Below are 15560 nucleotides of genomic sequence, written 5' to 3'. Positions count from 1 at the left end.
TACCCTGTAGCAGTGCATAAGAATAACCTTTTCCTAGAACCGCTTCTTTATACAGCACTTAGAACTGGGTTATGGACTCTTTATTGTTCTGCTGTCTTTTGGTTTGAAACATCACCTCCTTGCAGATACCTAAGCCCTTTACCATTAGGTGTCTTTAGTATCTTTTCATATAGATACAGTGCAGTCTATTTATAAGGTCAACTGATATGAAAATCAGCCACAGATAATGATAAAACCACTGGGACAAAATCATTCTGATACTGTTTTCCTCATATAAGAATCAGCTAATCTGGGATGGATATGATTCTTATGCAACAGCAGGCACAATGTATTTAGATATGTATAAAATATATGCACATTCTTTTGCTATGGGTGTGGTGCTGATCCAGTGGTCTGACTGCTTTCTGAGGCCTGTCTGTCTGTCTGAGGCCTCCTGTAGAATGTCATTAGATCAGAGGAGGAGAGAGACAAGAAAACTTATGACATAGTCAGAGGAGCTCAAAATAGAATTGTAAATTTCTCAGCATGAAAGGAATAAACTCTTCGGCTTCAGGGAAAAAAGAACAGCTCTATTAACAAACACAATAAAATGCAACTTTAGAATAAAATAACAAACATATAAGTGATTGGAAGTAAACTCAGAGTAATAGAAAAGCTTGGCTTATTTTTTCTAGCAGCCTTTTTAACTCTCCCGTTCCCAGTCCTCTGTGGCAATTTTGGATGGTTTCAGCAACCTCAAAAGAGTGTGGTTTTAGAACTGATGAGTTAAATATTTAAATGCTTTTAAAAATTAGTCTTCCTTTATAACTGGTTCAGGTTTTTTGGAAAGCTTTTTGACAGAAGTAAATACAACATCTCTCAGAAAATCAGTGTAAAGTCGTGCAGCCTTTACCAAATGCTGGTTTACTTTGTAGGCCACAGAATTCCTGGATTTCCTTTGAATTCAAGGATAGGTTTACTATTTAAACACATAGGCTGTGGCTACACTAGCCCCACCTTTTGGAGGGGTATGCTAATGAGCCACTTTGGCAGATACTAATGAGGTGCTGTCATGAATATGAAGCACCTTATTAGCATAATGGCAGCCTCATGCATTTTGAAAATACTGCTTTCGAAATGCATGCCTACTTTGTAGACAGGGGCCTTTTGAAAGGACTCCTCCAGGCTTTGAAAACCCCTTCAACAAGGAGAAGTGTAGAGTCCTGCACCTGGGGTGGAGGAATCCCAAGCATTGTTATAGGCTGGGAACCAACTGGCTCAGCAGCACTATGATGAAAAGGGACTTAGGAGTTATGGTATATGAAAGGCTGAATATGAGTAAACAGTGTGCCCTTGTAGCCAAGAAGGCTAACGGCATACCAGGGTGCATTAGGAGGAGCATTTCAAGAAGATCTAGAGGAATAGTTATTCCCCCTTTATTTGGCACTGGGTGAGGCCACATCTGGAATATTGCGTCCGGTTTTGGGCCCCCTAGTATAAAAAGGATGTGGATGTACTGCAGCAGGTTCAGCGGAGGGTGACGAAAATGATTAAGGAGCTGGAGCACAAGACCTATGAGGATAGGCTGAAGGATTTGGGCTTGTTTAGTTTACAGAAGAGAAGACTTAGGAGTGATTTAATAGCAGCCTTCAACCTCCTGAAGGGAAGCTCTAAAGAGGATGGTGAGAAACTGTTCTCAGTGGTGTCAGATGGCAGAACAAGGAGTAATGATCTGAAGTTGAAGAGGGAGAGGTGTAGGTTGCATATTGGGAAAAACTACTACACCAGGAGGGTGGTGAAGCATTGGACGCGTTGCCTAGAGAGCTGGTGGATTGTCCATCCCTCAAGGTTTTTAAGTCTTGGCTTGACAAGGTCCTGGCTGTGATGACTTAGTGGGGGTTGATCCTGCTTGAAGCAGGGGTCTGGACTAGATGACCTCCTGAGATCTCTTCCAGACCTATGATTCTATGGTTCCTCACAAAACCAAATGGGAAGAAAGAGCTTTCGAAGTCCGGGGGTCCTTTCAAAAGGCCTCTGTCTACACAGGCGACGTGTTGTAAAAGCACACTTTTGAAACTTGCATGACTGCCATTATGCTAATGCGGTGCTGCATATTCACAGCAGCGCCTCATTAGCATCTGCCAAAGTGGCTCATTAGCATACCTCTTCCAAAAGGCGGGGGCTAGTGTAGCCACAGCCATATGCTTTTTTCCACCCTCCATCTTGTTCAAAAGAATATGTGCTGAAGGCAGAGTAAAAGAGAGACAAATCTGTCCTTAAAAGGACTAAAGAAGGCATTTTCAATAGGACTTTTGCTCAAGTGAGCACAGCAGGATCATGTCTTTGATCAAAACAGTATAAACTAACCATTGTATTGTTTTTGTAGACTATAAATTCTGCCATGCAATCAGTGGCTCTATAATATAGGAGTATTACAGTCGTAGAGAATCACTATATCTCGTAGTCTCAGTTTTTAGTAACAGAGAGTAAGCCGTGCTAGTCTATACACTATCAAAACAAAAAGCAGTCAAGTAGCACATTAAAGACTAGCAAAATAGTTTATTAGGTGAGCTTTCGTGGGACAGACCCACTTCTTCAGACCATAGCCAGACCAGAACAGATTCAATATTACGAAAGCTCACCTAATAAACTATTTTGCTAGTCTTTAAAGTGCTACTTGACTGCTTTTTGTTTTCTCAGTTTTTAGGTACTTTAGTTCTCTCTGTCCCTTACAACGAATGCCCTTGAACAGAAAAGTCTTTCAACTAATTTGAGCTTCCTGAAGACTGGGTCTGGTTGCTGAGTTATCACTTTTTTGATACATACAACTTCTTCACATGAACATATTTATATTTGCTGCTTCATGTGGCAGATCCCATCTTCACACAATCATGTGCCAGCTTTTTTGTTGTTGAATTGTGATGACTCTGCATTGTATCCCAGATCCTCTAGGAGACAGGATGAGCAACATTTTCTGCAATGGACACTGTGCTGCTTTCATCCAGGGCTTAGATTCACATACCTTAATTTGAATATGTCTTACTTTTTAAACCTGTTTTGTTGCTTGAAAAAAATCCACTGTAACTTTCTCTATCTGATTCTTTTCTGCAATTTGTTTTGCCAGTGGAGATCTCTCCCTTCATGGTAATGTATTGTTACTGCAATCCATATAATACATTTAAAGATAGTTTTGTTTTGTTTTGTTTTTTGTTTTTTTTCTTAAACAGACTTGTTTATAGTTTCAGTTTGGTATAAAAGAAGTGAATAACTTCCCACCTGCCATGAATTCGGGGTTAGTTTCCATTCATGTATAATATCTACTTGGTTTTTAACTTTTTCTTATCTCTCTTTAATTTCTGAACTTATTGTCAGAAATTGATCTTGTAAGTAAGTGGCTAGCTATGAAATTCCCACCATGTAGCCGAACACCTTCATTCTCGGCTCCCAGAAAAAATGGGTAGCATGGCGAGCAGAAATGTACGTGCCTGGGGGTTGCTGCTAGCATCACTGAGGCCTGGATCCTGCATATATTTACCGAAATATTAAACATGTGATGTACAGCTATGGCACAACTCAGCCATTTTGTTAAGTACATGCGTATGTGTTGGTACAACTGGGGGCTTAGAACAACTCTGGAACCAGCTGGAAGTAGCACTGGAGACAGTGGGGCAGCTCAGTGGTGATACAATGTCAGCCTTACCCTAGATTCCATTACAACTACAGCTCAGCTGCACCCAAGGACTAGGGCCTTTAAATCTATTTTAAAACGGTATTAAACTGCAGTGAGTTAGCAGCTGGTGGTTTCCAACCAGGTACACCAGTGTGTGTTGAAAAAAACAGTCCCTAATAAACTGATTATTAAATGAAGCATCTAGATGTAGCTTTTTTCTTTTTTGAATCAGTCTTGAGTTACTGAAGCATTCTTTTCAAATCAGTTTGAATCAGTTTGCCAGTCTCTAGAAGATGATAAGGTGATAAGCAATGTCCCTTCTAATTCATTCATCCATGGGCGAAATAAATTGTATAGGTGCCACGGTATGTGCGGATTTACACCACCAGTGGAAACGCATGCTGCCGGCTTTGCTAATCAGCTGGCTGGCATCTGAATCTCCCATGGGTGGCCACCCGGGCACTCGGCTTACAGAGAACGCTGGTGATAAGTAATGATCACCATGGATTTGTAAAGAACAAATTGTGACAAAAAAAAACCTGACAGCTTACTTTGATACGGTAACAAGCCTCGTGGATAAGGTAGAAGTGGTAGATGTGGTGTATGTAGACTTTAGTAAGGCATTTGATAAAGTCTTTCATGACCTTCTCATTAACAAACTAGGCAAATACAACCTAGTTGGAGCTAATATGAGGTGGGTGCATAATTGGTTGAGTAACTGTTCCCAGAGAGTAATTATCAGTGCTATGCTGGAAGGGCATAATGAGTGGCGATCCTCAGGGACCTGTTCTGGGTCAGGTTCTGTTTAATATCTTCATCAGTGATTTAGATAATGGTGTAAATAGTACACTTACAAAAGTTCTGAATGATACGAAGCTGGGAGGTGTTGCAAGTGCCTTGCAGGATAGGTGTGTAATTCAAAATGATTTGGACAAACTGGAGAAATGATCTGAGGAAGATTGGCTGAATTCAGTAACAACTACAGTAAACTCTTTGATATCTGGCATCCACAGATCTGGGAGGTTGCTGGAAAATCGGATATTGTGGATAATTGAGAGTACTCATGCTGGGTGGAAGAACAGAGGATCCTACCCAGCCGTACGCAGACAGAGCACAGAGGGGCACAGGGCAGCACTGAGAGGGCTGCCCCCACCTCCCATCAAGGTGGTGGTGTTGCTCTCACACAGTACAAACGCCAGCCTTGACGCCATTTCTCCATGCTCCTGCCCAGTGTCTGCTGACCAGAACTGCCCAGTTGTGAGTTATACCTGTTGTTTGAGTGTGCCAGTTAATTGAATACCAATTAAACAGGAGTTTACTGTACGTAATAGTTCATTTAGGAAGGAGCAATCAGTTGCACCCATACAAAAATGACTACCAAGGAAGGTGTAATGCAAAAAGGATCTGGGGGGGAGGGGTGTCACAGTGGACCGCAGGCTGAACGTGAGCCCACAAATTTACACTATTGCAATAACAAACAAACAAGCCCATCATCCTCAGATGTGTTAGCAAGAGTTTTGTAAGCAAAACATCAGAAGTAATTCTTCCACTCTGTGCTGATTAGGCCTAAACTGGACCATTGAGTTCTGGGTGCCACATTTCAGGAAAGATTTGAATCAAATGGAGAAGGTCCAGAGAAGAGCAACAAAAAATATTAAAGGTCTAGAAAGCATGACCTATGAGGGAAGATTAAAAGAAATGAGTTTATTTAGTCTACAAGAGAGAAGACTGAGAGGAGATATGTAACAGCTTTCAAGCGTCTAATCAGTTGTTACAAGGAAGAGGGAGAAAATTATTCTTAACCTCTGATGAAAGGACAGGAAGAAATTGGATTAATTAAATTGTAGCAAGGGAGGTTAAGATTGGACATCAAGAAAAACTTCCTAATGGTCAGGGTGGTTAAAGCACTGGAATAAAGTGTGGAATGTCCATATTTGGTAATTTTTTAAGAGCATCTTAAGACAGGGATGTGAGGGATGGTGTCGATGGTGTTTGGTCCTCCTGTGAGTGAAGGGGGTTGGATTTGATGACCTCTTGATGTTCCTTCCAGCTGTATGATTTTTGTTAAATCATCAGGTTACTGAAAGGATGATTGATTTTATATAAATAACCTCTTTTTTGGCTTCACTAAAGAAAATGCTGTTGAAATTAATTGTGGAATATGCCACAGCTGTGGGGGCCAGAGGGAAATTGTGGGCGTATAAAGAAGAGGGAGTCCTTCATTGCCTGCAGTAGAAGCTGTTTAAGTGCCCAAGGCCTTACATTCAGAATGAGGTATGAGGATTCCATCCTTCTTTTTCCCCAGCTGCAAGATTTTTCTTGTAGGCCTTTTCTTGAACTTTTTTCACCAGACTAATGCTATATCTACATGCTGTAGCACAGACTCCAGGGATGTGACTTTCAGAGTACCTCAAGAAGATGAACTCTAAGGCTGTGTCTGTACTAGAGAGTTTTGTCAACAAAACCCTTGGAGTGTTCCCATTCCCAAGGCGTTCTGTCGACAGTAAATCAGCAGTATGTGGCACTTCTGTCAACAGTGTTCTGCCGCTCCCCCATGAGGCACAGCATCTCTGTCAACAGATTCTGATGACAGATAGCCATTCTGGATGTTCTTTGGGGGCCTTCTGTCAATAGACAGGGCTTCAGGAACACCAGGCAGCCCTGTCTGCTGTACTTCTGGTTGGCCGTTCTGATGAGAGATTGACTGGGCAGTCTGGCCGCACTCTGTCAACAGAGCAGATTGCTCTTTCGATCAGCTTGGCAGTTTGGCTGCAATCTGTCGACAGAAGTTTTGTCAGAAGATATTTTCTGACAGAAACTTCTGTCCACAGATCGCTCTAGTGTAGATGTAGCCTGATTGCTGCATCTGGATGTCACTAATGTGAAGGAGCAGGGACCCAGTTTACATTGTTGTTGCCCTTTTTGAGAAAGGAGCATGTTGACACGAACTAGGTGCTTTTTAGGTGCTGCAAGCAGCATCTGTACAGCTCAGTTCATGCCCCCTGTAATCAATGTTACAGCGCAGTGACAGACAAACCCTAATTTAGTCTTTGGCCTTTCGGACAAACAGCAGAACATTAGAAAAGACTGTTACTTTCCAGTGAGGGAGCACGTTTGACAAAGTTTGATGGTTTGGAGGTTAAATAAGTAACTGGTGCCTCATGGTGCCAACTTTCGAAGAGAATGGAGGTGCATAGGGTAGTACAGGAATCCCCTGGGTCACGTGTTAGAGGGTGGCATGTGAGATCTCTATAGAGAACTGGAGGCCCACTGGTTATCATCTTAAATAATTGAGGACTTACATATTTATACAGAAAATTACATGCTTAATTTTGAGAGTTAAGGCTGGTCCTTCGGGATATGTCTTCACTGCAGGTTGGATTGATGAGCAGTGATTGATCCAGTGGCAGTCAATTTATTGGCTCTAATGACCATTGAACACTCTCCCATTAAGACTAGTACTCCCAAAATGAGAAGAGTTAAGTGGAGTTGATGGGAGAGTGTCAGCTATCCACTTACCATGGTGAAGACACTGCAATAAACATACCCATGTACATCGACTTCAGCTATGTTATTCATGTAGCTCAACTTACGCAACTGAAGTTGATGGCTGGTGGTAATGTAGACAAGGCCTGCGAGGTGAGGTGCTATACCTCAAAAAGGTTCTTTCAATCAGCTGATATCTATCCCATCTGACATTTGAATATTCAGTGTGACAAAATGTAGGCCTGTTGATATACTAAAACGGGCTACATAAGAGACTGGAAAATCTGGAAGAGAAGAAGTGTATAGGGTGATAGTGGTGGCGTGTTCATTAATAAAGGCAAGGGAATGTTCTGATTTATCTAGGAATGTAGAGGAATATATGAGATCTTTCATATAGGAGGCAAATGGGCCATGTGTTTGCCTCATAAATGGAGGGCCAATGCCAAGCCTGACAGTAAATTGTTGCAAGAATTTGGGGTGAGAATTGATTAGGGTGACCATCTGTCCTGTCTTGGTTGGGACAATCCCGTATTTCAGCTGCCCTGAAGGCGTCCCGACTTATTTTAACAAATGGGCTAATTGTCCTGTATTTATGCCCCCTGCTGAGCTGTCCTTCCCCCAGATCAGCACAGGTGCAGCTGCTGGCCAGACAGCACATGGTAAGCATGTGGAGCACGTGCTCCGTGGCCACGTGTACAGGCAGCAGCAGGGTACATTGAGGTGGGGTGGGTAGTGTGTCCCCCAGTACTTTTTAAGAATTAATGGGACCTGGTGCCCCAGGCAGCCGCCTCTCCAGCCAGGGTTACACCCCTTCCTAAGGCAGAGCTGCAGCCCTGTTGCCAGCTCCCTGCAGCTTGGGGAGAAGCTAGGAGCTGCACCAACAGGGCTGCAGCCCTGTTCCCAGAGCCTTGAGACCTGAGGCAGCCCAGGAAGTCCCCCACGGGGCTGCAGCCCCATTCCCAGTGCCCGGCAGCATGGGTCATTTGGCCGCCCCCTGCCTTGTTCTGGGCAACTGCCCCTGCAACTGTGGAGCTCCCCCATGATGTGGCAGCCCTGTTCTGGCACCCCATGGCATGGGGCAGCCAGAGAGTTATGTGTCTTTGGCAGCCACAGTAGGGGAGCCAGTCCTCAACCCCCAGTGTCTCCTATTTGGCCTAGGGAAATATGGTCAGCTTAGAATTAATTTACAAGACATGAGTGCTGTGGAAATGAAGTCTACGTTCTAGAGTGCCTGTTATAATTTTATTTTGTATGTAACCATTTGTTTCCAGTACTTTTGCCTGTTACTCTTTGAATCACTCTGCTTCGTTAAATACACTTACGCTTGTTTTTAATATAAACGCATATCAGTGTTCTGAGTTAAGCGGAACAGTGATTTGAGGTGGAATTGATAACCTGGGTGTGTTGTTTCTTTGGAAGCAGCTAATCAGTGAATAGTGTGGGTGTCCTGTGGATCAGGATGGGATGTGGCAGGGAAATGATTGAAGGGCTCCAGGTCTGGGGTGTCCCAATGGCTAACCTACTGGGAGGCCGCAGGACCTGCCAAACCAGATGGGGAATACTTGGTTGGTGAAGTCAGGGAGCTGATCCATAAGCACAAACATAGCTTTCTCACGTTAAAGGCAGGTGATAGTGAGGCGTCTCACAGCCCTAGGCATACGTAAGAAGTATCACGGTAACCACGGTCCAGATTTTCAAATGAGTTTAGGTATCTAAAGATCCAGATAAGGGCCTAGTAAGGTTTTTTCAAACTTTCCTAACCAAGCCTGTTATCCAACTCCTATTGAAATCAGTAAGACTTGGACACCTATCTGTGTTTTAAAGAGACAAAGTACCTTTGAAAATCTGGCCCCAATAGTTATGGTTATCTGAAATTCTTTGTTCTACAAACTGGCCTGGAAATTTCTAGAGAGCAGGTTTTCTCTGTACTTGGTTCCTGTTGTACATAACGTTTTTGACAATGCTTCCAGGCCTAGGGTAATTAAAAATAGGGAAATGAGTTTGAAACTCAGGAAAATTTTGTTATGGTTCAGGTTGAGTTGTGAATTTGTTAGAAATTCTTCACTTAGTACTAGCATACCTGGGGTTTTTCGGGATTGTTTGTACCTTTGGTACATCTTCCTGGTTCTCTGAATGACAGCCATTATTTATTTAGCCAAGAATGTGTCTCACAGGGCTGTCTCTTAGCTCAGTCCTAAACTGCTAATTTCAGGGATCAGCTGTTCAGATGCTCTCTTTGCAAACTAGTTGCTCAGCTAGACAGCTGAGCTTTTAATCGAATGTGATTTTTCTCCGGTAATATAATAATTCAGTCCTGGACATAGTCATAAAATAAAAAATGTTTATTTGAAAGAAATAAAACTGAATCTGAGATACGTTTTTTGCAGATATTGGCAGTTGTATTGGTTCTTGAAGAAATGGTAGATAAAGTGATGCTTACCTCTTAAAACCATCCAGAGCTAGTAATCAAAATTAATTACCCAGAAGATCTAAACTGAATTGTTTTTCAGAAAATAAAAGTTAGATTAGCTTAAAAATATTTAGTGTTGTTATAAGGGAATGTAACTGAGTACCTTAGATCAACCATTACTTTAGATGGTCAGATTTACTATCATATTCGTGATTAGACTATATATTCATTTCCCAGAATAATCTGAGATGAAGAAAATAAGGCCTCAGAATTTTCAACTGTAAATCTGTTTTTGATTTTTTTGCATGAGAAGTCTCCAGTGACGGTGTGTATTTGTGGTTGTAGTGGTGGTGTTCAGGTCTGGCCACATCTTAAGAAATTGCTTTCTTTTCTTACTACTGAAGAAATGGATTCATTCCATCCATTAGTCCATACAGTATTCTTTCTTTCTGATAGAACTTCAGACTGATTAATAGGGCTACATATATTTGTAAGGGGATTGAAAAAACTTATTTTATAATGTTAATGTTGCTTCTCTATTTTTGTGTGCTCAGTGTGGTGCGCTGATGCAGAAATAATCTTGCGCAGCTGTGATAAAGAAGGGACCCAGTTTTAAAGATCATTATTTTTATACATACCATCATGCAACAGCTTTTAAAATCATGTGTGTTTTATCACTGACCAAAATGACTTTGATAACTAAGGCCTTGCCTCCCCAAGCATTTAAGCACATTGTTGCCTTTAAGTTCCATTGCCATAACTTTTATATCAATGAGCATTTAGACACATGCTTATTTACTTTGCTGAATTGGGACCTTATTCTGGTATCAGCATTTTTTTCTACACTGGAAGCCAAAAAGGAAATCATCTTTAAATATACAGAACACTTTGTCATTCTTGGTATTCTCCCTTTTAATCAAAATGTGGAATGCACTGCAGTCTGCTTTCCTGTGGCGTACACCCCACATCTAGCATAGTAGAAATGCCCCAAAATACAATTTAATGTAATTTTCAACAGGGGTTCAATATGCAGTAAAGAGAGTCTCAAGAAATGTCTTTTTTATCTCTGGTTATGCAAATGTTTTTAAATTAAATTACACATGATAGTAAAGCCACAGACAGAAGCATAATAACAAGTTCAAGAATTGGCTTCCTAATCTTAAAAAATATATATATACACCTTCCAACTTACAGAATCTCTCCCTGTCTAGGGCAACCATATCTCCCTGTCCCAAATATAGGACAGGGAAATACGGCGGGCGGGGCAGCTACTCCTGCTGGAACCAAGCCCTGGGGAGTTGGTCCCCCCAACTCTGGGGAAATGGCGACCGTTGGAGCTCCCAGGGAAGTGGCAGCCATGTTCCCCACACCCTACCCTGAGGGCCTAAATACAGGACAATTTGTCCTTTTTAAAAAAATAAATCTGGATGCCTTTTTGTCGTCCCAACTACAGGACCATCCCACCCAGTACAGGATGGTTGGTCACCCTATCTCTGTCTGTTTCCCAGTTTTGAAATAAGAAACATCAGAATAGCTAAAAATGGATTTTCCTTTTGTTCAGACTTTATTTATACTCTTTTTTTGGGAGGGCATCCTAAGGTGCACATGCTTCCTTTAAATCATGACACCCCTTGTACAGAAGTCATTGTCTTTACCTCAAATGATATTTTAATTGAAGTTGCTTTGAATGCTAACCATATGGATTGAAATTGTGTGTGGTATGGAATATAAATATAAGCTAATGCTTATTATTAAAGTAAGTCAAAGTTTTGGAAATTGGGGCTGGTGACAAAAATCACCCAAGAGAAAAAATGTGTAAGTAGTTCTAAATATATTGAAGCATCTGATTACACATTTTGTATTTTTGTTTTTGTTTGTTGCAGGTGCTCATTGGCTTATAGGAATAAAGTGATGCCTCAGACTCTTTTGAGCAATTGAGAGGGGAGACTAACCTGAGAATGAAGAAATAAACACTTACTCAGCACAGCTGTATGATTGAAACCACAACCCTGCCCTCTGCAAATGGACAAAATTATGTCCTTTTACCACTTATAACTGATGGTGCAGTAGTTCAGATGGATCGCAACAAGGAGGCAGAAATGGAATTACGAAGATCCTCTAGTCCTAGCAAGGTAAACAAGAATGATGTTGATGGAGACAAGTCCATGTGCCACAGCTGCTGTATCTGTGGCAAAAGTTTTCCTTTTCAGAGCTCCCTATCTCAGCATATGAGGAAGCACACAGGAGAGAAGCCCTATAAATGTCCTTATTGTGACCACCGAGCTTCCCAAAAGGGCAACTTGAAGATACACATTCGGAGTCACAGAACAGGCACTTTAAGTCAAGGGCATGAGGTGGAGCTGGGAGAAGCACAGCTCGGAGAGATGGGAGTCTCAGAAGGCCTTGATGGGTGCACCAGCCCCACCAAAAGTACGTCTGCTTGTAACAAGATTCTGAATGGGGCAACCCAGGCAGAAAACAGCAAGATTTTGTTGAGAAGCAGCAAGAAAGAGGTTGTCAAAGAGGCACTGCCTGTGGAAGATGGCAAGCTACTCACTTATCAGTGTACCTTCTGCAAAAATAAGTTTGAGAGAAAGAAAGACCTGGAACAGCATCTCCACCAAGTTCATAAGCCGTACAAATGCAGGCTTTGCAATTACATGACATTGAGAGAAGAGACGCTCTTAAACCACATAGAGAGAGACCATATTACAGCTCAAATTCCAAATGGGGAAGCTTATGCTGAGAATTGCAAGACTGAGCTGACTGCAGGGGAATTTCCTTGTGAAGTCTGTGGTCAGGCCTTCAGTCAAACCTGGTTTCTCAAAGCTCACATGAAAAAGCATAGAGGGTCCTTTGATCATGGATGCCACATTTGTGGCAGAAGATTTAAAGAACCCTGGTTTCTCAAAAACCACATGAAATCACACGGCCCAAAGACCGGGAGCAAAAATAAACCAAAAAATGATTTAGAGCCCATAGCCACTATTAATAATGTAGTTCAGGAGGAAACAATTGTGACAGGCTTATCCCTGTATGAAGTTTGCACCAAGTGTGGGAATTTGTTTACAAATATGGAAAGCCTAAAAGCACATAATGCTGTACATGTCAGAGCTCAAAGAAGCAGTACTGAGAACAAAGCTGAGGGGCTGATTGATGGAAGCCCAGATCCATCTTCAACAAAGCAGTTTTTCTTACAGTGCCTGAATCTGACGCCATCTGTAGGGACAGATAGAGTTAAAAGAGGACAGCCTGGAAAAAGGGTAGCTGAGCTGGATCCAGTCAGTAGCTACCAGGCTTGGCAGCTGGCCACCAAAGGAAAAGTAGCAGAGCCTTCTGAGTATGTAAAATATGTGGGATGGGATGAAGCCCTTGCTGATGCAGATGTGACTTACGACAAGGATAAGAGAGAATATATTCTTGTCAGCCAGGAGAAGCGCAAGCGAGATCAGGATTCACCCAGCTCCTCCAGTAACCCCAAGAAGAAAAGTTGTGTCAGTGGGCGCTTGGAGAAGAACAGCAATGTGCAACAAGCAGAAAACTGTATCCTTGCCCCGAGTGACCTGGACTATAGACCCTCCTCAAGGCAGAGCAGAAGGGCATCTCAAAACAAGTCCACCGAGTGCTTTGAGTGTGGCAAAATTTTCCGCACCTACCACCAAATGGTGCTCCACTCTCGGGTGCACAGGAAAGAACGCAGGAGCTGCAGTGAGAGTGGGACCCTGGCTCAGCCAGACCGGTATGGATCCAGCAGTGAGGAAGGGGATTCTGGTTCTGTTAGTGGGCCAAGCACTCCTGGCTCAGCTTCGGCCCCAGAAGATTCTGTGACTTCTGGAATGGGCGAGGAGGGCGCTGAGGACAGCTCTGAGGAAGGAGTATCTGAACCATCACTAGGTAAACCAGCCTTACACAACATTTCTCTCTCTCTGCCCCTGCCCCCAGCTTTCTCCTATGTTCCTTTTTCTTTAGCTCTTTTAGATCTCATGCCTCTTAGCCTCCTGGGGCCTGAATGTGGGACACAGCAAGGAGCAAAGGATCAAAATGAGAGATGAGTAAAATACCATAAGAAGCTTAAAATTAATGTGGATCAATTCTGTAGCCTAATTAACATTGTTTATAGCCTCAGCTTGAGGATTCAACATTTCTGTTGTAAATAATAAAAGTGAGATCACGGGCGGTCTTTCCAAGACGCAGGTAAATTTGGATTTCAAATGAAGGACAACTGAGAGGTAGCTTAGTTACCCTTAGCAACAGAGTTACCTCTGTTGTTTGCTTCAGTATCTCTGCTGTTAGCTTCAGTATAGCAGTATCTTTCCTGGAGATTTCCAGACCCAGTTTTGTCCTGATTTATACATTTTCTGCTGTCTGTACGCAGGTGTAGTTAGATACAATTTGCCTGCTGTAATCTTGAAGCACATAAACTTGTTAATTACTAACAAGAAAGGCATTCCTTCCTCTCTTTTTTTCCTGTCCTCTGCTTCCCCAAACTTGTGTTATAGCTGTAAGGCTATAATTAATCTCTCTGGATTAAAGCAGTCCTTTGAGTCTAGCTCTTGCTAAATAGAACAAATTATTCCCCAAATAGCAGCAACGTAAATATTTAAAGAAATAAGTACTTCTGTATCATTTTTAACTTTTGGTGTTTATTCTCCTTTGTATATAATACCCAGTTAGAAATGAGAGAAATCACATTTCTTTCATTACTATCTCTATGGGTTTTTTACCATTTGATAAACAATGATATTTTCCTCATTTTTTTTCTTTCATGAAGAACTAACCCAGTTTTTGTAACGTTTAGCTTGACTTCCCTGTTGATGTTCCTGAAAACACTAGCACAGTTCTGTGGGGGAAAAAAAATTAAAGGTATTAGTTAATGTGTGCTGCTTCAGCTGGCTAATGAATCTCACAGAAGAAGTGGAATGTTCCAGGATTGTGTATTAAGCTCTGTATTGACAGCAATGATAATGTAGTATTGGATATTTTGTGTACAGAATTCTCCATCAGAGTTTCATCATTTTAAGTGAGCTCGAAGTTTGAGCTAAAACAAGGCATATCCTTTACTCAGTGAAATGCTTACATTTTCTTTGCCACTCCCTCAAAGGCCTGAGATAATTTATAAAAATTAGGTGCTTATTTTTTAAAACTGAAATGTCATCTTAGGGAACAAAATTTGTCGTGGGTTGACTTCACTGTGAGTTGTCAAATTTATTACCTTTGGTGGAATTTAAGTGATGTCCCAGGTGAGGAGATCAGGAGACTATTCGTGTAGAAGGTTAAATTACAGAAATACTAAATCACATTCTTATGTGCTTCCCTGGCCATCTTATAAACCACAACTCTGCAAAGTACTCGTGAAAGATCAATCTAAGTATTTATTTCTCACTTACTGGTACAAATAGGAGCCCCAAAATTTGTTTTTCATATTTATTGTTGTATTTATACAATTTAAAAAAAAAGTTTATGAAGGTATATTTGTTGAATTCATGTTGAAGTCCGTTAGCCACTGTCTGAAACACTCTTGTACAGTTGATTCAATACGTAATTGCTGAAATGCAGCTTCATTCAGGGTGAAATGAAGCTGTGAAGTTCTACCCATGTAATGCATCTTTGTAGAAACAGTTGTGATGGAAAATCATCTCCCCAGAGACAGGCTCAAATCAGCAAAATTCCTTTCATATAAAGCTCAGAGTAAATTCTTCTTCTGTACTCTTCTTCTTAATCATTTAATTTTTCACCTTACTGCTTTCCTAACAAAATTCAGGTTCTCAGTGCTTCTCTCAGAAGTGAAAGCATTTTCAAGTTATGCATCAGTTTCTCTCATAATAGTGCAGTGCTAATAATCATTAGGAATTTCATTTTTGAGCTTGTAAATTGGGTCTCACTTTTCCAATTAAACAAAGAGAAACTAGCAAACTGGTCAAGTTTAAGTAAGGGTGAATCTCAGTAGATGGATATATTTGCATTGTCTGGCGGTATGCTTTTTCTATGTATTCCACGACTTCGTATCTGAACATC

The 15560-nt window shown here is 41.5% G+C and overlaps 1 protein-coding gene across 4 annotated transcripts in view; it reads left to right on the top strand.

The window, feature by feature from the left end:
• Nucleotides 1-15560, top strand: part of ZNF516 (zinc finger protein 516) — a 151306-nt gene that overhangs the window by 44069 nt on the left and 91677 nt on the right. For all 4 annotated transcript variants that reach the window (XM_074987531.1, XM_074987529.1, XM_074987528.1 and 1 more), the window contains one exon: nt 11429-13439. In XM_074987531.1, coding sequence (XP_074843632.1) covers nt 11537-13439 — 1903 coding nt within the window. In that variant the 5' untranslated portion in view covers nt 11429-11536. The remainder of the gene's footprint in view (nt 1-11428; nt 13440-15560) is intronic.

The sequence above is a fragment of the Carettochelys insculpta genome, chromosome 2, assembly GCF_033958435.1.
Source record: "Carettochelys insculpta isolate YL-2023 chromosome 2, ASM3395843v1, whole genome shotgun sequence".
NCBI lineage: Eukaryota > Metazoa > Chordata > Testudines > Carettochelyidae > Carettochelys > Carettochelys insculpta.
The sequence above is the reverse complement of the archived record's forward strand: the minus strand, read 5'-3'. Positions and strand labels throughout refer to the sequence as shown.